The 24,900-nt window shown below is 42.9% G+C and overlaps 2 protein-coding genes across 4 annotated transcripts in view; one reads left to right on the forward strand and one right to left on the reverse strand.

Moving 5' to 3' along the window:
- Nucleotides 1-215: 215 nt before the first annotated feature.
- PEBP1 (phosphatidylethanolamine binding protein 1) lies at nt 216-5,204 on the forward strand. The gene is made up of 4 exons (XM_060611837.3): nt 216-477; nt 1,653-1,762; nt 2,440-2,540; nt 4,199-5,204. The coding sequence occupies exons 1-4, from the start codon at nt 343-345 to the stop codon at nt 4,414-4,416; spliced, it is 564 nt and encodes a 187-aa protein (XP_060467820.1). The 5' UTR covers nt 216-342; the 3' UTR covers nt 4,417-5,204.
- An 8,827-nt stretch (nt 5,205-14,031) lies between these two features.
- The window catches only part of TAOK3 (TAO kinase 3), a 185,417-nt gene continuing 174,548 nt past the window's right edge, over nt 14,032-24,900 (reverse strand). For all 3 annotated transcript variants that reach the window (XM_078435737.2, XM_078435739.2, XM_078435738.2), the window contains exons 20-21: nt 18,909-19,091; nt 14,032-17,863 (exon numbers count right to left, since the gene is read on the reverse strand). In XM_078435737.2, the coding sequence (XP_078291863.1) occupies nt 17,702-17,863; nt 18,909-19,091 (345 nt within the window). In that variant the 3' untranslated portion in view covers nt 14,032-17,701. The remainder of the gene's footprint in view (nt 17,864-18,908; nt 19,092-24,900) is intronic.

Below are 24,900 nucleotides of genomic sequence, written 5' to 3' on the forward strand. Positions count from 1 at the left end.
AGTCCTGCAAATCGAGGCACAGCAACTTGGAAATCTGCTACTGCAGCGGGTTAGCAACTACCCTCAGCGCAAAAAGAAAGGCAAAACCTACTGCATTGACCTGGGACCGCGAGACGCCCCGTGCTACCGGTTTTGACCAATTAGAGAGCAGAGTAGGCCGGGCCTCGCTTGTGATTGGAGGATAGGGGAAGGGCAAGGCTGTGGCTCCGGCGCATGCGTCTCCACGGCTGCTGGTCCCGCGCCTCCTCCCGCCAGCTCGCCGACTGCTGGGAGTTGCTGTCGTAGGCCTGTGCCCTTACCTCCCGCGACTCTTCTCCGCTGTCTGCCCACCTCGGCTCAGCGATGCCGGTCGACCTCAGCAAGTGGTCCGGGCCTTTGAGCCTGCAGGAAGTGGACGAGCGGCCGCAGCATCCGCTGCAGGTCAAATACACGGGGGCGGAGGTCGACGAGCTGGGCAAAGTGCTGACGCCCACCCAGGTACCCGAGGGCGGCGGGCGTGTCTCTGCTCCAGGCCTGGAGGCCTCCGGGGAGGGGACCCGGCGGAGATGGGAAGGATGTTCCGGCCTCTGTGCGCCGGATCCTCAGAGGGAAGGGGGTCGCGGTGCCGACGCTGCAGGCCTGCAGACACCTGCGGGCACCAGGACCGCAGCACGTGGCGGGCGGGGCTCCGCCTGTAGGAGAAAGTGATCTACTTTGCAGGGACTTACTTCGTGGCGTTGGCCGGGGCCTAGGCCCAGAAACTGCTTGGGCCTTGGGGGCAGGGGCGGGGAGGGGGCGGTGCCCGGGAAGTGATGGCCGAGGTCGCCCCGGCTGCCCCAGAGCCTCCCCTCGGGTCCCAGAATTTTAGGCCACAGTTTGGGTGGCAGAGGCCCCACCCGAGGCCATGTGACGCATTATGTAACCGGTGACCGGTATCGCCCCCGGATTCCTCCGTTTGTCTTAGCGGGCAAGAGCAAGAAGCCACCCGAAGGTAAGTTCTAAGTTCGTTCTGCATCTGGAATGCTCGAGGGCAACAGCCTGCAGTGTTCTACCGTTTGGCCTCCAACGCCTCGGCCTGAGACCAGACCAGGCCCTGGCTGCTGCAAGCGGAGAAACGAGTGCCAGACACTTGCTAGTTATCGGTCCTGAAGCTCCGGGGCAATGGTGTGAATAAACTGTTTTGACAGCGGACTGTGTTGGATGTTTACAGAGCTTATTGTTTTAAATAAAGTGCCTCTCTGCAGCCCACGTTTTCCCAGACTCACTATGCAGTTGGGCCACCTGGACTTTCTCATTTTCTGTGCACTTTTAAGTGTCCAGTTAATTCAGATTGCACTTTAGCAAGCCCCAGCTAAGCTCCTGGTCACAAAATCTAGAGGGCCTGTAATTCCAGACCATGTAATTCCAGCCTGAGTTTAGAGGACTCAGTCAGCGGCAGGGTTTAAATTCGGACCCCACCTCTTTCTGTTAATAACATGCTAGGGTAACAGCCCTGTAGTGTGGTTGGGACTAAAATAAATAATGTATATTAGTAAGCTCCTGGCTCTCAGCAGAGTCAATAAACTTTAGCTTTTATTAATAATCTACTGTGTGTTACCTTTGAGGAACCTGAAATCAGAGTGTTGGCTTCTGCATTTCCGACTTTTTAACTCCACACTGCTTCCTTCCTACAGGTTAAAAACCGGCCCACCAGTATTGCATGGGATGGCCTTGATCCAAGTAAACTCTACACCTTGGTCATGACAGATCCAGATGCTCCCAGCAGGAAGGACCCCAAATACAGGCAAGTTGGGGAAAGACGGGGAACACCAGGAACACCAGGTCATCCAAATATGACCTAGTGCTTTCTGGCATGCTGTGCCAGGAGAATAGACCCAGTTTGGGATGTCCACACCCATGCTTAAGCCAGAGTGTGCATTTCCTACCTCTCAGTCCCTAGTGCAGCAGTCTAGAAACTAGCCCAGAGCCACATCTGTCTGATACCTATTTTTGTATAGCCCCATGAGCCAAGAATGGTTTTTACATTTTTAAGTGATTGAAATTGAAAGAATAATGCTTTGTAGCATGTGAAAGCTACAAGAAATTCAAATTTCAGTGTTCATATATTAAGTTTTGTTGGGACACGGCCACGATAACTTATTTATGTCTTGTTAATGGCAGCTTTCACACTATCGCCACAGAATTGGATAGTGACAGAGACAGTATGAACGGCAAAGCCTAAAACATTTACTGTCTGGCCCTTTCCAGAAAGTGTTTGCAGATACTGCCTAGAAAATCTCAGAGGGAGGTATCGGGCCCTCTCTTCTGCAGAGTGGTGAGGTTTGTGCTGGCCAAGAAAGCAGGACTGTCTGTGTCATCGCTGCATCCTGGCCCAGAGCCTGTGCTTCGTGCACACTTGCTGACTGTGCAGTGAGTGTACTAATTTCCTGTGTGTTGACTGTCCTGTGTTCCTCATTATAGGGAATGGCACCATTTTCTGGTGGTCAACATGAAGGGCAACGACATTAGCAGCGGCACAGTCCTCTCTGATTACGTCGGCTCTGGGCCTCCCAAGGGCACAGGTCAGTAAAAGCTGCTTTGGGGGGTGAGGCAGGCGGGGGTAGTGGGTGCACATTAGGAGTGGCCCAAAGGGCTGCAAGTTTTAGTTTGGTTCTCAGAGATCCCTTAGCCTAGTGGGGCTTTCAGGCAGTGCAGTTCAACCTCCAAGGCAGTTGCCTGCCAGAGACATTGAGACCTGCAGTGATGTCAGGTGGCTAGAACCTTGGGTTCTGGTCAGATGGCACCTCTGTTAATGATTGCCTCTCAGCCACTAGGCCATCATATGCAGGGAAGTCGGTGAAAGCATTCCGAGGAAGCAGTGTTGCAGAAAGCTTGGAACAGTTTCCAGGGGTGGGCGGTGGGGGTGGCAGTGCCATGCTGCTGCACGTGGATGGAACACAGTTAACCCATCTGAGTTCTACATTCAGCCTTCGCCAGTTCCCATGGAAGACCTCAGAAGTTATCATAGTTTCCAAATTCGTTATAAAGAACTGGCTTCTTTATCTCTTTATAGCTCCTTTCTGTTGCAAGTGTAGGGTGGTATCCTCTTGAAAAGACTTGGAAGCAAGAAGTATACTAAAGATATGCACACATGTTGTGTGGTGTTATGTTACAGATTACATGTGCTGTGTTACAAAGAGAGGGAGAATACTATACTGAAACTTCCCCAAGTCAGATGTTACACCTGTTGTGCATTACAGGGTGCTTTCATTTGCCGGAATAAGGAAGTCAGGTGGTTGGAAACACTGTCCAGCCGTGTTAGTCTGAAGAGGTACAGGAAGGTTCCCGACAAGAACAGTTGGCCATAGGCTCATGCTTTATCTGTAGACCCTGAAGCTTCAGATGGCTTCAGGCCCTCTCATGTATTCGTAAGAGGCAAGTAAAGGTACATCTTTTCCAGGGATTGATTAAGTTCTCTAGGGCAGTTATATAATTAGGCAGTTTAATTATGGGAAGTACACACTGGAGAATAAAGCAATTCTCTTGAGTAGGAGCTGTGTTCTCATTAGCAAAAAAAGCTTCAGTGACTGACTTTTTTTTCCCTTTTGCTTTTTAAAAAATATTCTTTTAGTAAAGTACAACATGCATAGTAAAAAATGCCTAGACCATAGTTGTTTTAGTCCATGAATATTGACTGACAGATGAAGGTGACCCCATAAGCACCTTTGAACACAAATTGTTTTTCAGCATCTTTGCTACTTAGTTGGTTGCAGTGAGTTTTACCAGGCACTAGAGTAGGTCCTGCAGTGAAGATGGTCAACTAGACAAACAGCATAGCTTTATGGAGCTTTCTAGTGAGGAGACTAAACTGAAAAGTAAGACTCTTCGAGGAGTGTTACTATGGCAGAAGTGAAGTGGGTGTTCAGATGGGGGTGGTGGAAGATGACTTGCAATCGGGTCCCAGTGGAGATGGGCTGGGAGCCCAGAATGAGATGAATGGGGGGCAGAGGTGGTAGGAGGGGTGAGCAAGGGCCAGGCCCAGGCCCTGCTGCCAGCTGTGGACTTCATGCCAATTGCAGTGGGTTTTCAGCAGGTGAGTGTCCTGACTCCTACCTCTGCGGGTCCTCAGTGTCCCTCTTGTCAGTGGGGTGGCTGGGTCCCTCCCACTTGGCACGTTGAACATGAACATGGGTGACCTCTCCATCCTTGATGCCTAGCTGTGTATGCATGTTCCCTCCAGGCCTTCACCGCTACGTCTGGCTGGTTTACGAGCAGAACGGGCCGCTGAAGTGTGACGAGCCCATTCTCAGCAACCGATCTGGAGACAACCGTGGCAAATTCAAAGTGGCGTCTTTCCGCAAAAAGTACGAGCTTGGGCCCCCGGTGGCCGGTACATGTTACCAAGCTGAATGGGATGACTATGTGCCCAAACTCTATGAGCAGCTGTCTGGGAAGTAGGGAAATGCTAGGAGACAGAAAGCATCCTGGAGGTCTGGAGCAGTGTTCTCAAGTTGAGTGTTGCATGTAGATTTCTCTGCTTTCCCGTGTCCCATCCTCATAGGTGAGGCCTGAGCAATCAGATAGTGGTTTAGAGTGACTTTTCCTTCTGCCTGTCCTTTTATAATTTCAGAGAGTCACATCCCAGTTTATGTTTTGATCAAATTTGAACTCCTTTGTGATGGATATATTGGTACCAGGATGGGGTCATCACATTGTTAATATGAGAGTAGCAACCCAGAATTTAAGAAAGAAAAAATTCAGGTAAAAAGACCAGGTCTTCTAGTAATAGAGCAGAGCATCAAAGACTCTTGAAGGGAGGTTTAAAAAAAAAAAAAAAAAAAAAAAAGATTCGTTGCCTCTGCCTTTGTGAGCTGAGTCTGGAATTGTGCATGATGGCACTTCTGGGTCATGTTTCCACGGCCATGTCTCACCAAGAAAGCCAGAGGCTGGTGTGTCCACTAACCCCCAACATCTCAGACTATTTACTAGGAGTAAGTGTCCTGCTCTGCCTCCTTGAAATAGCAGTATTGGAAAAAGCAATAGGGAGAGTTGCTTTGCGGTTAAGGCACTGCCATTTAGATGAACTACAGGGCTGAGTGAGTTTGTCAAAAATCCCTAAGTTGTCTACCTGTTGAACTGGTCACTCTTCGTCTGTGTAAGAAAAGCCGATCTGGGGTTGCGGACTATTGTGTTAATTATGCTGTTTGCTTATAGTTGAATAAAAGTAAAAACATTGTGTGGATGAATCAGGTCTCTAGATATTTTGCCCTTTTGGGTATGGGGTTTCATAAATGTGGGAAGTCAAGAGACAGCCCCTTTCCCTGACCAGCATTGATGACCGGGACTTGATTCAGGGACCATACAGAGAATCCACGCTTGTATATGTGCCATCAGACTACAGCAGAAGTAACCATTCCATGGGCATGGGCTCCTGGGTGGCTCAGTTGGTTAAGTGTCGAACTTTGGCTCAGGTCATGATCTCACGGTTTGTGAGTTCGAGCCCCACATCGGGCTCTGTGCTGACAGCTCAGAGCCTGGAGCCTGCTTCGGATTCTGTGTCTCCCCCCTCTCTCTGCCCCTCCCCTGCTCACACTGTCTCTTCCTCTCAAAAATAAATAAACATTAAAAAAAAAAAAAAGTAACCATTCCAACTTGAGGGTTTTTAAAAAAATAAATCACAAAGCTTTAGGCCAACTCTTGCCCAAAAAGTACCTTTGTTTTTCAAAAGGGCTTCTCTCCACGTGAGTGAAACCAGTGGCACACCTTCTCCCTTGGTATTGTTGGGCACAGGAACAATGACCAAAAAATAGGCTACACCTCTCACTGTTCTGACTTGTGATCCATACGGAATCTGTACCCAAAAGGTGGGAGGGTGGGTTGGGGGGAGGTTACAGTTGACCCTTGAACAACTTCAGGGTTTGCGGCACCCCTCCCCGCCCCGTGCGTTAAAAATCTGTGTATAACTTTTCAGTCTCCATAACCTTAACTATTAATAGTCTGCTGTTGACTGGAAGCCTTACCAATAACATAAATAATTGCTTAACACATTTTGTGTCTTCTATGCACTATATACCATATTCTTACAATGAACGAAGCTAGAGAAAAGAATGTCCTTAAGAAAATTATAAGGAAGAGAAAATAGATTTACGGTACCATACCATCTTGAAAAAAGTCCACACGTAAGTGGACCCACGCAGTTTTGAAACCCATTTGTTCAAGGGTCACTTGTACTTGGACACCACTTAATGTACCAAAAAGAAAGGAAAGGAGATATTTGAAGGTCCACATCACTGACCTGGTTTGTGATGGAGAAGGGGTCGTGATTGGGCCTGGCATGTGCTAAGCGAGGCTGGGTCTTGCCCCCACCTTTTGCTGCAGTTCCTTCTCTGAAAAAACTTGGAAACGCTGCTTTGTGTCCTCCCTGGAGGGGTGGGGGAAGGAAGAGGGTAATTATTTTCTAACTTCAGGGTTTTAAAATTCAATTTTTAAATTGCAAAACAGGCACCTGGGTGGCTCCATCGATTAAGTGTCCAACTCTTGGTTTCGGCTCAGGTCATGATCTCACGGTTCGTAGGTTCGAGCCCCGCAGCAGTCTCTGCGCTTGATAGTGTGGAGCCTGCTTGAGATTCTCAATCTCCCTCTCTCTCTGTCCTTCCACAACCCCCCTCTCTCAAAATAAATACGCTTTTAAAAATATATAAATAAATAAGGGGCACCTGGGTGGCTGTCAGTTAAGCATCCAACTTAGACTCAGGTCATGATCTTAGGGTTCATTGGTTTGAGCCCTGGGTTGGTCTCTGTGCTGATGGCTCAGAACCTGGAGCCCGCTTCAGATTTGTCTCCCTCTCTCTGCCCCTCCCCCACTCATGCTCGCAAACTCTCTCTCTCTCAAAACTAAACATTTAAAAAATTAAAAAATATATAAATAAATAATTTGCAAAACAAAAAGTCCTATAAAGAAAACAACTATCCTGTTGACCTTAAAAATAAATGTGCAAAATAACGCACACCCATGGTTAGGCGAGGAACACAGCGTGGGAAGAAGTGCCTTCCACCTTCCTGGTTCTTCAGGAGCAGTTAGCAGTTTGTGCTTTCTTCAGAAACCTAAATCTCCAGGTCAGCCATGTATCTACATATCTCCTCTTTAAAAATTAGGGTCTTTCTACCCATGTTAGCATACATTATTAGGCACTGTTTCTTCCCCAACTAATGCACCCCTGTGCAGTATATCTTTAGTTAAAAGGTGCCTACAATTCACATCTATATTTTGAACAAATATTCTATTGTTATGGGAGTTCTGTAAAGAACCAGTCTAGTTCCCCTACTGTGATTAGATTATTTCTGGTAGTTTGCTATTATAAACGGTGCGTCCACAAACATTTTTCTAGATGTATAAATGCTTTTGCAAGTAATTTAGTAAATTTCTACCATTGAAATAGTCAGGTCAAAGGGTATATACATTTTTAGTCCTGATCCTGACAAACCACCCTCCAAAAATGTCATGCTTATACTCAATGTCAATGGTACATGAAAGTACCTTTTTCTCCCCGTGCCCTTAACTGATTTTCTCAAACTTTAAACATTTTAATAATTTGGTATTTATGTGTATTTAAGATGAGGGGAGCCTGGGTGGCTCAGTCTGTTAAGCGTCTGACTTCGGATCAGGTCATGATTTCACGGTTTGAGGGCTCAAGCCCCATGTCAGACTCTGAGCTGACAGCTTGGAACCTGGAGCCTGCTTCACATTCTGTGTCTTCCTCTCTCTGGGCCCCTCCCCTGCTCATGCTCTGTCTCTCTCAGTCTCTCAAAAATAAATAAGTGTTTAAAAATTTTTGTTTTAATAATTTACTCTTTTCTCTCTAAACTCCTGTTTTCTTTGAGACTTCTCTGCTAACCACAGTACTTTCTCACTCATAGAGACTGAAAAATCAATGAGGAATTATGGTAGTATGTTAGTTTCCTGGTCTAGGACAGGTATAGACTCAAAAATGATTCAGAAAAAGGTCAACAACCCAACCAAAGAAGGTCAAGTGTATGCGCAAGAAGATCGCATGAAAAGAATACATCGGAAAAGATATTATAACCTTAGAAATAGGGGGTAGCCTCCCTCAGTCTGTTTTTAATATTTATTTATTTTGAAAGAGACAGAGAGTGAGATAGAGCATGAGCAGGGGAGGGGCAGAGAGAGAGGGAGACACAGATTCTGAAGCAGACTCCAGGCTCTGAGCTGTCAGCACAGAGCCTGATGTGGGGCTCTAAATCATGGACCAGTGATCATGACCTGAGCTGAAGTCGGAAACTCAACTGACTGAGACACCCAGGCGCCCCTCCTGCTATTCTTAATTTGCTAGGAGTTCTTGGTTTTTATCTTTTTAATGAATGGATGTAGAACTTTTTCCAAATGCTTTTTCTGCTTCTACTGAAATGATTTCATGAGTTTCCCACTTATTTTGTTAATATAGTGATTACATTGATTTTCAAGTGTTAAATCAACTTTGTATTTATGAGATAAACCTTTCTTGTTCATTGTGTACTACCAACCTTTTTTTTTAATGTTTATTTTTGAGAGAGAGAGGAAGAGAGAGCACGTGAGTGGGGGAGGGACAGAGAGAGGGGGAGAGAATACAAAGCAGGCTCTGCACTGTCAGCACAGAGCCCTACGCAGGGTTCAAACCCATGAACCATGAGATCATGACCTGAGCCGAAACCAAGAGTCAGAATCTCAACTAACTGAGCCACCCAGGCGTCCTGTAATACAAATCTTTTAAAATATTGCTAGTTTCCATCTGCTAATATTTTATTAAGCAATCTTATATCCATATTTATAAGGTACATTCATTTATATTTTGCTTTTTTTTTGATAAAGTCTTTCCAGATTTTTTATTATTGAAGTATAGTTGATATACAATGTCATATTAGGTTTAGGTGTATGTGATTCTACGATTCTATACATTACTCAGTGCTTACCACAAGTGTAGTCACCATCTGTTGTGTTTCCTATGCTGTACTTTTCATCTCCATGACTTACTTATAACTGGAAGTTTGTACCTTTTAATCCCCTTCACCTATTTTGTCTGTCCCTCTCCCCTTCTTTGTCAGGTTTTGATATTACATATACACACAACAAGTTGGGTAGTGATCCTGTCTTCTTTATGTCTTGAAAAAAATTGTGTAAGGTTTGTGTTACTTCTTCCTTGAATGTTGATAGAATTCACTAGTGAAACTGTCTGGAATTGAAGTTTTTTCTTGAAGAAACTTTTTATGACAAATTAAAAAATTTTAAAGATATAGGGCTATTAAGTTTCTATTTCTACTTGTGTCAATTTTGGTTAAGTTGGTTTTTTAAGAAATAAGTGTATTTCATTCAGGTTGTCAAATTTGTTGCTATGAAGTTATTCATAGTTTTCTCTCATTATCCTTTTCATATCTGTAGGATGTGTGATGATAACTCCCCTATTCACCCCTGATACTGGCAATTTGTTTTTTCTTGGTAAGTCTAGCCAGGAATTTGTCAATTTGGTTGCTCTTTTCAAAGAATAAGCTTTTGGCTTGGATGGTTCCTTTGTTGTTTATCCTCTATTTATTTATTTTTTATTTAATATATGAAATTTATTGTCAAATTGGTTTCCATATAACACCCAGTGCTCATCCCAAAAGATGCCCTCTTCAATACCCATCACTCACCCTCTCCTCCCTCCCACCCCCCATCAACCCTCAGTTTGTTTTCAGTTCTTAAGAGTCTCTTATGCTTTGTCTCTCTCCCACTCTAACCTCTTTTTTTTTTTTTTTTCCTTCCCCTCCCCCATGGGTTTCTGTTAAGTTTCTCAGGATCCACATAAGAGTGAAAACATACGGTATCTGTCTTTCTCTGTATGGCTTATTTCACTTAGCATCACACTCTCCAGTTCCATCCACGTTGTTACAAAGGGCCATATTTCATTCTTTCTCATTGCCATGTAGTACTCCATTGTGTATATAAATCATAATTTCTTTATCCATTCATCAGTTGATGGACATTTAGGCTCTTTCCATAATTTGGCTATTGTTGAGAGTGCTGCTATAAACATTGGGGTACAAGTGCCCCTATGCATCAGTACTCCTGTATCCCTTGGGTAAATTCCTAGCAGTGCTACTGCTGGGTCATAGGGTAGGTCTATTTTTATTTTTTTATTTTTTATTTTTTATTTTTAACGTTTATTTATTTTTTTGAGACAGAGAGAGACAGAGCATGAACAGGGGAGGGTCAGAGAGAGGGAGACACAGAATCTGAAACAGGCTCCAGGCTCTGAGCGGTCAGCACAGAGCCCGACGTGGGGCTCGAACTCACGGACTGCGAGATCATGACCTGAGCCGAAGCCGGCCGCTTAACCGACTGAGCCACCCAGGCGCCCCGGGTAGGTCTATTTTTAATTTTTTGAGGAACCTCCATACTGTTTTCCAGAGTGGCTGCACCAGCTTGCATTCCCACCAACAATGCAAAAGAGATCCTCTTTCTCTGCATCCTCACCAACATCTGTCATTGCCTGAATTGTTAATGTTAGCCATTCTGACAGGTGTGAGGTGGTATCTCATGTGGTTTTATTTGTATTTCCCTGATGATGAGTGATGTTGAGCATTTTTTAATGTGTCTGTCAGCCATCTGGATGTCTTCTTTGGAGAATTGTCTATTCATGTCTTTTGCCCATTTCTTCACTGGATTATTTGTTTTTTGGGTGTTGAGTTTCATAAATTCTCTATAGATTTTGGATACTAACCCTTTATCTGATATGTCATTTGCAAATATCTTGTCCCATTCCATCCGTTGCCTTTTAGTTTCACTGATTGTTTCCTTCGCTGTGCAGAAGATTTTTGTTTTGATGAGGTCCCAATAGTTGATTTTTGCTTTTGTTTCCCTTTCCTCCATAGATGTGCTGAGTAAGAAATTGCTGTGGCTGAGGTCAAAGAGGTTTTTGCCTGCTTTCTCCCCTAGGATTTTGATGGCCTCCTGTCTTACCTTTAGGTCTTTCATCCATTTTGAGTTTATTTTTGTGTATGGTGTAAGGAAGTGGTCCAGGTTCATTCTTCTGCATGCCGCTGTCCAGTTTTCCCAGCACCACTTGCTGAAGAGACTGTCTTTATTCCATTGGATAGTCTTTCCTGCTTTGTCAAAGGTTAGTTGGCCATGTTTGTGGGTCCATTTCTGGGTTCTCTATTCTGTTCCATTGATCTGAGTGTCTGTTCTTGTGCCAGTACCATACTGTCTTGATGATTACAGCTTTGTAATACATCTTGAAGTCCGGGATTGTGATGCCTCTAGCTTTGTTTTTCTTTTTCAGGATTGCTTTAATTATTTGGGGTCTTTTCTGGTTCCATACAAATTTTAGGGTTGTTTGTTCTAGCTCTGTGAGGAATGCTGGTGTTATTTTGATAGGGATTGCATTGAATATGTAGATTGCTTTGGGTAATTTTAACAGTATTTGTTCTTCCTGTCCAGGAGCAGAGAATCTTTTTCCATTTTTTTGTGTCTTCTTCAATTTCTTTCATAAGCTTTCTATAGTTTTCAGTGTACAGATTTTTCATCTCTTTGGTTAGGTTTATTCCTAGGTATTTTATGGTTTTTGGTGCAATTGTAAATGGGATTGATTCCTTGATTTCTCTTTCTGTGGCTTCATTATTGGTATATAGGAATGCAACTGATTTCTGTGCATTGATTTTATATCCTGCGACTTTGTTGAAATCATGGATCATTTCTAGCAGTTTTTTGGTGGAATCTTTTGGGTTTTCCATATAGAGTATCATGTCATCTGCAAAGAGTGAAAGTCTGACTTCCTCCTTGCCAATTTGGATGCCTTTTATTCCTTTGTGTTGTCTGACTGGAGGCTAAGACTATGTTGAATAACTGGTGAGAGTGAACATCCCTGTCATGTTCTTGAGCTTAGGGGGAAAGCTCTCAGTTTTTAGAGGAAATTAAAAAGTACATGGAAGCCCATGAAAATGATAACACCACAGCCCAACGCCTCTGGGACACAGCAAAGGCGGTCATAAGAGAGAAGTATATAGCAATCCAGGCCTTCCTAAAGAAGGAAGAAAGGTCTCAGATACACAACCTAACCTTACACCTTAAAGAACTGGAAAAATAATAGCAAATAAAACACAAAGCCAACATAAAGGCAGAAAGTAGAGCAGAAATCGAAACCAACCAACCAAACAACAACAACAACAACAAACCAGTAGAACAGATCAATGAAACCAGGAGCTTGTTCTTTGAAAGAATTAACAAAACTGATAAATCCCTCACCAGTTTGATCAAAAAGAAAAAGGAAAGGAACCAAATAAATAAAATCAAGAATGAAAGAGGAAAGATCACAACCAACACAGCAGAAATACAAACAATAATAAGAGAATATTATGAGCAATTATACGCCAATAAAATGACAATCTGGAAGAAATGGGCAAATTCCTAGAAACATTTAAACTACCAAAACTGAAACAAGAATAGAAAAGTTGAACAAACCCATAACCAGTAAAGAAATCGAATTGGTAATCAAAAATCTCCCAAAAAACAAGACCCCAGGGCCCAATCATTTACTTTCACCTTATCTGTGTCTTTAATATTTAGTTTGTCTCTTATAGATAGCATATAGTCCTTTTAAAAATTCACTCTGTCAATTTTAACTGGATTATTTAGAGACCGTTAATATATATATTTTTAAGTTTCTTTTGAGAGAGAGCACACAAGCAGGGGAGGGACAGAGAGAGAGGGAGACATAGAGAATCCCAAGCAAGCTCCACTCCATCAGTGCAGAGCCTAATGTGAGGCTCAAGCTCATGAACCGTGAGATCATGACCTGAGCCGAGATCAAGAGATGGCTGCTTAACCGACTGAGCCACCCAGGCACCCCGTAGACTGCTAATATTTAATGTAATTACTGCTAATGGTGGGATTTAGGTTGACCCTGTTATGTTTTCTGTTTGCTCCTCTTTTTATACCTCTGTTTTCCCTTTCCTGCCTTCTTTTGGATTATTTGAATATTTTACCTATTGGAATTTGGACTGTTATGCCTCTTTAGGTTTTCTTTTTGTTTTTGGTAGTTACTCCAGGAATTACAATATACATACCTAATTTTTCATAATCTGCTTAGAAGAATACAAAATTCTTCATTTTGTAACAAGTAGAAGCTTCACGTAATAAGTAGAAGCATGGCAACCATATGGGTCCTTGACCCCCAAATTTTGTTATAGTTGTCACATGAATTGCATTTACATACATCAAAACCCTCCGTAGATGATGTTAAAATTTTTGCTTTCAAATATATATATATATATATATATATATATATATATATATATATATATATATATATATATTTTAAAGAATGTAGGATGGGAAAAAGTCTTTTATTTATCTAGATTTTTATCATTTGTTGTTCTTCCTTCGTTCCCAGAGATCCAAGTTTTTCCTTCTGGTATCATTTTCCTTCACTATGAGGAACTTCCTTTAGCATTTCTTGTAGAGTAGGCCTGCTGACAATAAATTCTCTTAATTTTTCTTCATCTGAGGATGATTTTATTTTACCTTCATTCCTCTGTCTAGGTGACTCTTCCACAATCCACACGCTTTTTTTTTTTTTTCCCTAGTGTCCTCAGATAGTTTCTTTTGTGTTTGGTCTAGTTTTTAGTTGTAATCAGTGGAAAAGACTTGCATGCGACTATGCCAAACTATGCCAAACTAGAATAAAAATGTATTTTTTATACCTTATCCTTTCTTTGACAAAATACATTACTCCATTAAAATTGGAGGGGGATGTGGTGTTCTTACATGGGCATGTTTCCACTTGCCCCAGAATATGTTTTTGTTTTTTTAACTCCAAGGATTTTTTTTTTTTTTTAACGTTTTTTATTTATTTTTGGGACAGAGAGAGACAGAGCATGAACAGGGGAGGGGCAGAGAGAGAGGGAGACACAGAATCGGAAACAGGCTCCAGGCTCCGAGCGATCAGCCCAGAGCCTGACGTGGGGCTTGAACTCACGGACCGCGAGATCGTGACCTGGCTGAAGTCGGACGCTTAACCGACTGCGCCATCCAGGCGCCCCTAACTCCAAGGATTTTTAAAGTTTATTTATTCTTAAGAGAAAGAGAAAGCAAGCCAGGGAGGAGCAGAGAGAGGGAGGAGAGAGATTCCCAAGCCTCTGTACTGCACTGTCAGCATAGATCCCAAAGCATGGCTCCAACTCACAAACTGTGAGATCCTGAGCTGAAATCAAGACAGTCAGACCCTTAACTGACTGAGCCACCCAAGCACCCCTGGAATATGCTTTTTCAACAGATACATAATTACAGATGGTGGCAAATTCAAGAAATTTTTTTTTTTTCCTCAATTCAGCATCACTGGTAAGTGTTGTCTGGTATTCCCTATGACTGTAATTGTTTCAGTTCAACTCCTGGTGGTACCTACCACTTGAATTGTCATGGCTTGTCTTAGTCCACTGTTGATTAACCTAGTCCCTTGACTTACTTGTTTCAGTGGAGATTTAAACCATGAGCTCCTACAGAGTAGGGACCTATTTACTGCCACACCCTCCAGGCACACAGATGTTCGATAACTATTTCTTGAGTGAATGAGCAAAATATGATCTTGGCACTTTAGTACCCCCTTATCGTTCCCCTTTTCCTTTTTCTATGGCACTTATGACTGTGTAAGGTAATTTATTATAATTATTGTGTTGTCATTTTCCTCCTACCCCTTAATGTAAACTCCAGGAGGGCAAGCATCTTTGCCTTTTTAAGAGACACTGATGCTATGATGTTATGTTTTCTGGCATTGTACCGGACCTATAAGGTACTCATTGAATGAATAGTTGCAAGTCAAACATAAGCAGTCCTTACCATACATATGACGAACCGGCAATACCTTCTTCTTTCCAGGGAGATTAGTATATGCTGGAAGAATACAGGACCAGGCTCTCCACTGCTGCCCTAGCACCACTTTTGTTCCTGTTCTCTTGCTGCCGTTCTGCTTCCTGTCTCTTCTCACTGCCTCCTCATGTAGGTCCTAGGAGGTGGAAGACTCCGTCTATTCCAGGTGTTAGGAGCAGGGACTCACATTCCTTCTTTCTGGTGACTCTACCTTGGGGCACATCACCGACAAACTTGTGGAGGAGGAACTTTTATAAAGATCAGCACTTACAATCTCCTGGAAATAAGCCCTTTCACAGGCTAGCTAGATGGCTTTTTTTTTTTTTTTTTCTCACTTCCGAGGGACATGAAACAAACCATGGGAAGTTTTTCTGCCTTACTAATGATATAATATGTCCTTCTGAGTGGCAGCGTGACCTATGCTTAGGAGTGTGGGTTCTGGAATCAGGTCTCAGTTCATACTCCACGGCCACCACTTTCCCTTGGTCTGAGCTTGTTTCCTCATCTGTAAAATGCTTAATGTAGTGTCCCATCAAATAGTAAGCAGAAGCATGCAATACAGGTTATCTGTTTTTCATGGACAATTATGAGTATTCTTTCCAGCCCTTTCCAGTGTTATTTTCTGAGGTGCCTAATATAGAAACTTCAATGAATGAAGCTGCTAGGAAACTGGGTGATAATTATCAAAGGTTTTATGGTTGATAATTATTTTATAATTTTTTGAGTATATTTCTCTGCTTTAGTCTGTCAGAGTGAACATGACTGGTCACATTTGTTAATGATGACTGAACATTCCATAGGACACAAGAATGATCTTCAGGTCATCATGCTAAAGATAAATTTTCAACGTCCAGGACTTAGGACCATAAAAATAAGAGATTTTCCTGAAAATGTCTTGACCCCAAAACTGTATATTAGAAGTTGTATATTTTAGGGGCGCCTGGGTGGCTCAGTTGGTTAAGCATCTGATTTCAGCTCAGGTCAGGATCTCATGGTCCGTAGGTTCAAATCCCACATCAAGCTCTGTGCTGACAGCTCAGAACCTGGAACCTGCTTTGGATTCTGTGTCTCCCTCTCTCTGCCCCTTCCCTGCCTGTGTCTCTCTCTTTTTCTCAAAAAATAAATAAGCATTACAAAAAAAGTTCTATATTTTATCACCTCATTGTTATGTACATAAAATTATTCTAATGAAATCAGAATTTGAGGGGATCTACTATTACAGTGGGATCATTTCACATATTTGGTCATAATCTCTCCTTAATAGCTTGCTTCTTTCTCTGCAGTGTATGTGCCTAAGTATGACTGGCACATTGGTGTGTGTGTGTGTGTCTGTGTGTGTGCGTGCGTGCACATGCATGCACACGTGCCTTTTTCTAAAGGGCAAAAAGGAGCAATTGACCACTTCAAACAGTGCAACATTATCTTCATCCCTGTAGAAGAACTTGGAAGATACAGCTTTACCTGAAAGTCTTGGATGGCTCTTCTTCAAGAAGCAACCAGGGCTACAGAGAATGATTTCTGGAGGGCAGGTCTCCCTCTGAATTACAAACTGGTGAACCTAGAAGGGAAACTTCCTGCTACAATAACACAGCAAGGCGATGTGATGAACACTTTTATTTACAAATATAATTAAAAGCTCTGACAGTTATCATGCTCTTCCTTGGAACCTGAAAAATGTTTTGTTTTGTTTTTTAAAGTGCATGCAAAAGAAGTAAAGCCTTTTTTTTTTCATCATTTTTTATTGTAAGAAAATACACAGTTTGAAAGTGTGAATAATGCAATATTTATGACCAAGTTATGGGACTCAGGGAGGGGAAGGGAAATAAAGAAAAAGATCAAGATGATCTGATTGAGAGACAGTGTTGAACTCCAAATACTGAATTGGAAAAGGAGGAAGGTGGGGAGGAATAGGAGGAGGAAGTAAAAAAATTTGATCAGAGAAACAGTTAAAATACAATATGAAAATAAGTAATACCTCTCCTTAAATTCCTTCTATACACAAAATACACGATTTGCCAAAGCCCAATTTGTGCTACTGGGATTCTGTGAGCTCCTTAAGTGTATTCACATCCTCTGCAACAGCAGAAAATGATTATGATACAATCAGAATATGCTGAAGACAAGTTAAACTCTTGCCAGCAGGTTCTTAAAAATCACAAGATCTCTTCACCCCGCCCACCCCCCCGTCCCCAAAAAAGTAATAATATGTCACCACTGATATGTACATCACAATTAGTTTCTGTAAAATGTATCAAATTTTCAATCTTTAATAAAACTTTGTTTTTTTTTTATTCCTGATGAATAAATACCAAAAAAATAAAATAAAATAAAATAATGCAGCAGCTAGTTAAGGTGTAAGGCTGCGGATATTGTGTCTCTCTCCCCCTTGGCATTTATTATTATTATTATTATTATTATTATTATTATTTTTATTTTTATTTTTTTGCTTTACTTTCACAGATTGGTGGTAATGAGTGATTGCTTAAAGCAATATATACCCACTTTTTTGTTGTTGTTGGTTTATTGTTTTGTTAGAACTGTCTCCAAAGTTTTCACTGAAACATTTTGAATCACATCAATACTGTGACGTGTACTATGAATAGAAGAGATGGCCAGGTTTTGGCCAGCACTGAAAGTTGACACGGGGGGAGGAAGGGGCCCCTGATGGAGTAAGAATAAACAGGCACTAGTCCGACACGATGTCAGTAAGAGTAAGAGAGAGAGAGAGTGAGAGCAACGCCCGTTAAAATGGGGAATGTGGTTTTGCAGGGTCTGAATTTTTTTCTGTTTTCTTTTTTTTTTTCTTTTTTTTTCTTTTTTTTTTGTAAATGGCAAAAAAATTTAATCTCATCTATAGTCCTCCTTAGGAAAATCTAATGTAACCAAATTCCCAAATCCCATTCTGAGGCTCTCCATGTCAAAAGTTTCAATCTCTCGCTCTTGCCTTTCCAATAGGTACTTTATTCTCTCGCTGCGTTCCTTCTGAAGGGCAGCCAGCTCTTCTTCAATCTGAAAAAAAGCACAAGCAAGGAGCCGCTCTTAGTGGCAGGGGTCTCCCTGCAGGCGCTCACAAACACACACATCCACACACATGCACACGTGTGACGAACGCACACCCAGGAACTAAGCGTAAACTAGACTGGGGAAGGCTGGGAGAATCCTGGGATAAACGTCTTGTATCTAGTCCATCATATTTAAAATCTGCTCACAAGAGTAACAATGTTTGGGGCCCGCCTGGGGCGAGCCAGCCCTATCATTCTAGCAGACCAAGCAGCTTGGCTGATCCGGGTCAGTGTCCTGTCTCAGCAGGAGATGGCTCAGGAGAAGCTAAAAGACACTCAAGCACAATTAGACTGTGCTGCTTTCCCGTAGAGAGCCAAATGCCCCCTGGGTCATTAGCAATTTAGTTCTAGAACAGGAGCTGTGAAAATAGTCTCTTACGTTGGTCTCAGGGAAGTATCAGAAGAAGGTACAGATAACTGGTTAAGCAAATAAATGCTTAACAGCTTTTAGATGCTTTATGAAATCTTTTCTACTTCCTGTTCCTCAGCAATATTTATAGCAATGACTATTTCACTTCTGATAACATTTATTATGCGGGGCAATATCAGCTTCTCTTCCTTTTAATTTCTTTTAAAGAGCCCTGCTGGTGATTTCTTTCGGTTTAGAAATAGCTGGAAATAAAAAAACAAATCCGCATCTGGCTTCCTCGTACCATTCAGCAGCCATGCTATCCGCTCATTGTGCCTTTCACATGTGTCCTATCAACTACCGGGTGACCCATGTTGTTCTCCTGGCTGTGAAGGCAGAGGGTTTCCTAGCAGGGTAATAGAAAGAGCTTACTTAGGCTGTGGGGTCAGACTTATGCGAGTAACTTCAGCATTTGGAGCCTTAGTATCCTGCCTGTGGGATGGAGATCAGGCCTACCTCTCAGGGGTCCTAGGAGTGTAACAGCAGATAATGAGTGAACAGCGCCTGGTTTAGGTGCAGGGGCCGGGCTCCGCAAAGGGCAGCTCCCTGGGCCAGGGCCCGACCCAGAGTAGTGCTTTCGTACCTTCTGCTCAAGATGTGCCCTGCGCAGAGACACCCTCTGCTCCAGCTTCTGGAGCTCTCGCTCGTGCTGTGCCTCTGTCTGCATCTTGATCTTGCTCTGGTAGGCGTTGAGCAGCTCCATCTCCTGCTGTAGCTGTAGCCTCAAGGCCTGGCACTCAGCTTCTTGCGCCTCATCGAGCCGCAACTGTGGGGCACAAAAGACACACGCTGTAATTCATCCCTGGCTCACAGTGCCTGCTGCCTGCCGGAAGATGCTTCCTTGTGTAGAGTGGAACAGACCCCCTCAGAACACCAGAGGCCCCGGGTACATTCAGAGTTAGAAATCAGAAATAGTGCGTTCTGCCCCATGGGCTACAAAGTTCTACAAACACATTCCTAAAGCATTCTTTCTTAAGAAAACAAACACATTCTTTTCTTAAGAAAAACTGGTTTTCTTAAAACCACAGTAGCAGGAGTCAGAGGGCTACGTGCCCCAGTGATGAAGCCGGTGGGTTTTGGATGGAGACTCCTGAGCTTGAGGTCTAGCTCCACGATTCGCTCGGGTGTGTTACCTTGAGAAGTTACCTCTCCGGGTCCCGTTTTGTTCCTCTCAAGAAAATATCAGTAATAGTTCCTACTGTCTAAGATTGGTATGAACATTAAATGAAGGAATTCACACGACATCCCAGGCATGGTTCTAGATGCATACCAAGCGCTTAGTAAATAGTAGCTGTTATCATCATTTTGGTTTTGACTAACCATTTTCATACTTATGTATCTTTAACTCTCAAACCACCATACATTGAGATATCCTTAGCTCTAAAAAAGGAGTCAAATCCCCATTACACTTGGGGCCTATCCCACAGTACACTTATGATCCTAGCAAGTGATGGCGGTCCCTACTGCTGGCCATACAAGTTGTCCTGCTGGCCAGCCAATCTAAAACTCTAGTGGTTCAAAATCTCTTCCCCACAGAAGATAGCCATGATGATCTCGAGGAGCACATTTGGGTTTGAAATGGCAAAGCCCAGATTATAAAGTAGGCCGATAGAGTGCCCCTTGCTCCCTCTAGCTCCTGAACTTTGTATTATTATACCACGCTACTGATCCTGTATGGGGAATGGGCCAAGTCAGCCAGCACAAATGCCAACCTTTCAATGAGCATAACTGAAGGTTTGGGGCTATTAGTGGGACTATGTTTTGAGATTGATGATCCTCCTGTCTTAGGCTTGGTTTTGTCTAAATCTATCAGGCCCTCAGTTTAGCTGGGAAGTTAAGAGATTAGAATCCTTGAATTAGGTAGTTCTGTCAACACTGAATTTATCCACACGTTTCTACACAGATCACTTCCCCAAGACACTTATTCTCCATTTTACACTCCCTTCCCTAATTGGTGCAATTTTTGGCAATTAGCAATATATTTCAATATCTTAAGAAACTTTTGGTATGTTATTAGAATAGTTTTAGGAAGTTATCTGCACAGTGTCTTCTTTAGTACTTTAGAGAAGTATGAACATAAAATGAACATAAACATAAACATGAACATAAAATAAATAACAATCATATCTCCATGGTATTTTCTAGTAATTAATCCTACCCAGCTTTCACTAAAATCCGCTGAAGAGGAAACCTCTTTTCTTATTTTCCCAAATGAAAGGAGAAGAGACACAAGATATGACAGTCTGCAGCAGGAGCAGCCTTACAGATAAATGCCAAAGGGTTTACTGGCTCCCAATAAAATGTATCAATTCCCTCTCAATATGGGAGTTTCCTCACCAATAAAGGGAATGAAAGTCTGTTCTTTTCTACTTGTTTCTGTTAATTGTTATGAGCCCTGGCCCAGTGGGTGAGAGGTTCGTCCTATGGGCAGTTTAGACCATTGGAACGTCTCCATCTTCTCTTCTTTCTGGCGTTCTATTATTAATGCCCGTAACTATGTTATTCTGTACCAGCTCTGCTCTGTAAAAGTGCCAGCCTAGAAATCAGAGAGGATATTCCAGTATATGCTGTTCATCATCCCAAAGTTGCACATATCAAACCCATTAAAATGTTTTAATGAATTGTAGGTAAATATCATGTCTGTTACCTGAAGTGGATTAATGTGAATGAAAGGAGGTGATGGCAGCTTCATAACGTAATATGGCCAGGCTTACGAACTCCTCCCGAAATGGGGTCAAATCCCAGCTTCATCACTACTCAGCTAACTACCACTGTGTGAGCCCCAAAGCCAGGAGCTGGCACATTATAGCCCAAGGGCCAGATCTGACTTGCTGCCTATTTTTGTCAATAAGGTTTATTGGAACACAGACATGCTCATTCATTTATGTACCATCCAGGACTGCTTTTGCACTACAACAGCAGAGTTGAGTAGTTGTGACAGCGACCCTGTGGTTCACAAAGACTAAAATATTTATTACCTGGCCCTCTACAGAAACAGTTTGCCAACTCTTGCCCTAAGCAAGTGGCTTTACTTCAATAAACCTCAGTTTCCTTGCGGGTAAATTGGGGTTGAAACAGTAACTACTTCAAAGGTGAAAGGGGTTTCACAGGAATGAAATAACACTTAAAAATATCCAAAATAGTGGCTGGCACATGGTAAGGAGTCAGTAAAGGATAGCAGCATTTATCATGCCTACTTGTATCTCCTCCCTGCCTCAGAAGAAAGGGCATTTCCTTCCTTTTATTCAAGGGCAACTGTGAACCTATATACTTGGAGCCCATTCTGTCCATCTCTATAACAATCATTCATCAAGCACTTGGTGTATGCCAACCAGGAATTGTTGCAGATGCTAATAACACAAAGATGAACAAGATGAAAATCCTATTGGCCTTTATGTCCCTAGCAATTCTCTCTCCCCTCTCCTACCCCTGAATCTCTCCCTGTACTTTCTCATCCTGCTCCTTACTTCTATGGCAAGGGGTCTTTATCTTACCTGACTCCCAGCAGCATTTAATACCATGGATTGCCTTTTCCTTCTGGAAATCTCTCTCTTGTGTTCTGAGATACCACAGCTTCTTGGTTTTTCCCTCCCTCCTCTCCTTTCCAGCTACTCCCTCCTTCCAGCCATTATACATGGGCTCACGTCTTCCTCTAACCTCTCTTCCTAAGGAATCTCGTCTATTCCCAAGGCTGCCATTACCATCTATATGTGGATGACTTCCACCTCTACCCCTCTATTTCAGACTTCTCTCCTGAGGCCCAGACTAGCTTATCTGGTCTGCTAGAGACATCTTCACCTGGATGGTGCCCAGGCCCTCAAGCTCAGCATGACTAATATTAGCTAATGATCATTCCCTTCCCTCTTCCCCAAGCTGCTCAACTTCCCTCTTTACCACAGAGATAAGTGGCACCACCATCTACTGTTTTGTTCAAACTAGAGACTGGGAGTCATCCTTAATCTACTTCATTCTCTGTGTCAACTCTGTTACTAAATGCTTTCACTTCCACCTCCTGCTTCTCTCTCAAATTTCATCACTTTCTCCATCCCATCCCCCCTTCCGGTCTAGCCACCACTTGCTCCTGCCCAGGTAAAAGCAGCAACTACATATACACCATCCCCTGAGATCCATCTGACCATCTTCCAGGCCATTCTCTGCCTGTCACTGGACTGATTGTTTAAAAATGCAAATCTGATGTCAGTCTCCCTTCCCTCCCCCCACCACTTAATGCTATTCTATGGCCTCCCATTGTTTTTAGAATAAAGAACAAAATCCTTAAGAAAACTTACAGGCCCCTGTGTGATCTGGCCCCTATTTACCCCTCCAGTCTTACTCTCATTTGGTCTTTGACTCGTTCTCTATATTCCAAACATAATGGACTCCGAGCTCTTCAGAAGCCCCTATCTTTACAAATACAGTTCCTTTTGCCTAGATGTGCTCCCTACACCTCAGTTTAAATACTCATTGTATCTGTGAGGCCTTTCCTGACTCTCCAGACGAGCCTATGCTCCTGATTACATTGTTGGCACATTGCACTTACTCTGCCATTACACAGAGAGGACTCTTTCGACCTGCTTCCTCACTCCTCCATAAATCCAAGAAGACATGATTGATGACTGTCTTACTGTAGTACCCCAGGATGCCTAGGGCACGGTAGGGCACTCAATAAACACTTACTGGACGGACGGACGGACGGACGGATGGATGGATGAATGAATACACTGACTCTTACCCTCAACCTCACGTTTAAGCCTTTCCCAAATAACAGAAGTCCTCTTTCAACTGTCTCTTCCTCTAGCTACAGTTCTGTCTCCTGTCCTTCACTGATGAGCAGCTGGGAAAAGTAATCTCATTCGTTATAAGTTTCTATCTCACTTTATAATCACGTTCTTCAACGCACTATAATGTCTTTCACTCCCACCCCTCCACTGATTGTCTGTGACACTCACTGGACAAATCCACTGCTAGGTCTCTCTGCCACATTTGAAATGATCAGCTAGAAGCTTCTGTTCTGGTGTCTATGACATGCTCTCTCCAGTTCCCCTCCCACAATGACTGTTCACCTTCTTTGGTCTGCTTCTACTCTGCTCTCAAATGGTGGTGTCCACAACTCTTCCCTTGGTCCTCTTCCTAATAAAAATCTCCTGTCCCTAGAAGGACAGGGTATTCCCAACAGCTGCAACTTCCCCGTCTAACATAACACAGATGCCTAGTTATTTGTTTTGCCTACTAACACTCTCTTGAACTATAGATCTCTATCTCTGTACCTCTCTACCTGGATACCCATCTAGCTCAGATAACACGTCCACAACTTGGTCAATTATCTGCCCAGCATCCAAACTCACCCTTCCATTTTTCTATCTTGCTAAAATCATGACCCATTCCACTGTTATTAAACCTACCTCCCAAATTAGTCACTGAGCTCCATCTATTCTAACTTCTAAATATTTCTCAAATCCTTCTGCCTCCTCACCATCTCCAGGAGGATGTTCTCAGTTCAGGCTTTCAATAGTTTTGTTCCTGGGTTATAATGGTTTCCTAACCGTCTCTTTATACCTACAGTTGCCACATTATTGCCAGTATGTTTCTAGACCATAAATCTGATCCTGTCACTTTCCTTCTTAAAATAGCCTTCAGCAGCTCTCCACTGTTAATAGAATGATGTCCGAACTCCTGACTTTTGAGGGTCTGATCCCCAACTATTCACCTGCTTCCCTTTATACTCCTGCCATAACAACTACTCATTGTTCTTCAAACGTGCTGTCCTCTTTGAGGCTTTGCATCTTTGCATTTACTGTTTCCTCTGTTGGGAATAACTTTTTCCTTTTCCGCCTGTTTGACAAACGATTACTCTTTAAGACTCATCTCATTGGGAAAACTTCACTGAATCAGAGGCAAGCTCCCATCTTTGGGTTACCAAGACCTTTATGACCTCTCCAGTTTGGGCTCCCACCATCCTCCTTGAACTTTGTATTCAAACCGAAGTTCTTTCAGTCCCCAAATGCACACTTGCCATCTTTTGGGTCTTTGCCCACGTAGGCCCCTTTCCATGGTGCCTGTTTCCTTCAGTACATTCCTTTAAGCTCCTTGGCTCTTGCTGGGAAGGTTTCCCTAGACCACATTAGTTGTTCTTACTCATCCTCCCATAGCTCCCCATACCTCCCACTGCAAAGCACTTATTATGCTTTTTTATTATCGCTTAATTATCTGACCTTTTTGACTAACAAATAGTGTGAAGACAAGCAACCTACTGTTGCTTATGACCCTCTCTGAGCCCAGCAGAGTGCTGAACACAGATGCTTAGTAAAAGTGTATTGAATGAATGTGTCTGTGTGAGTGTGTCTTATTCATTCGTGTCTGACACTAGTTGCACAATCTTTGATGAGTGAAAAAATGATATTATGTGCAGTATCTATCCCATCTTGCCCTCAAAGTCCCTATGTGCCACGGGTCTGATTTAGCATGTTATTCCTTGAGCTCTGTCTTACAAGACACACTCCAGCAAGTATCCACATTGGCTTGGCTTTATTCAGCGTCGTCACTTCCTCGGTTCTTTGGGCAGAAAAAACGCCAAT

Source organism: Panthera onca, chromosome D3 (genome assembly GCF_046562875.1).
Source record: "Panthera onca isolate mPanOnc1 chromosome D3, mPanOnc1 haplotype 2, whole genome shotgun sequence".
In the NCBI taxonomy this organism is placed as follows: domain Eukaryota; kingdom Metazoa; phylum Chordata; class Mammalia; order Carnivora; family Felidae; genus Panthera; species Panthera onca.

What these genes read in the sequence shown, in the direction of transcription:
- PEBP1 (XM_060611837.3), top strand. Translation starts at nt 343, where the DNA reads ATGCCGGTCGACCTCAGCAAGTGGTCCGGGCCTTTGAGCCTGCAGGAA. An exon ending in AAGTGCTGACGCCCACCCAG is followed by an intron (nt 478 to 1,652) that starts GTACCCGAGGGC and finishes TCCTTCCTACAG; the next exon opens with GTTAAAAACCGGCCCACCAG. An exon ending in AGGAAGGACCCCAAATACAG is followed by an intron (nt 1,763 to 2,439) that starts GCAAGTTGGGGA and finishes TCCTCATTATAG; the next exon opens with GGAATGGCACCATTTTCTGG.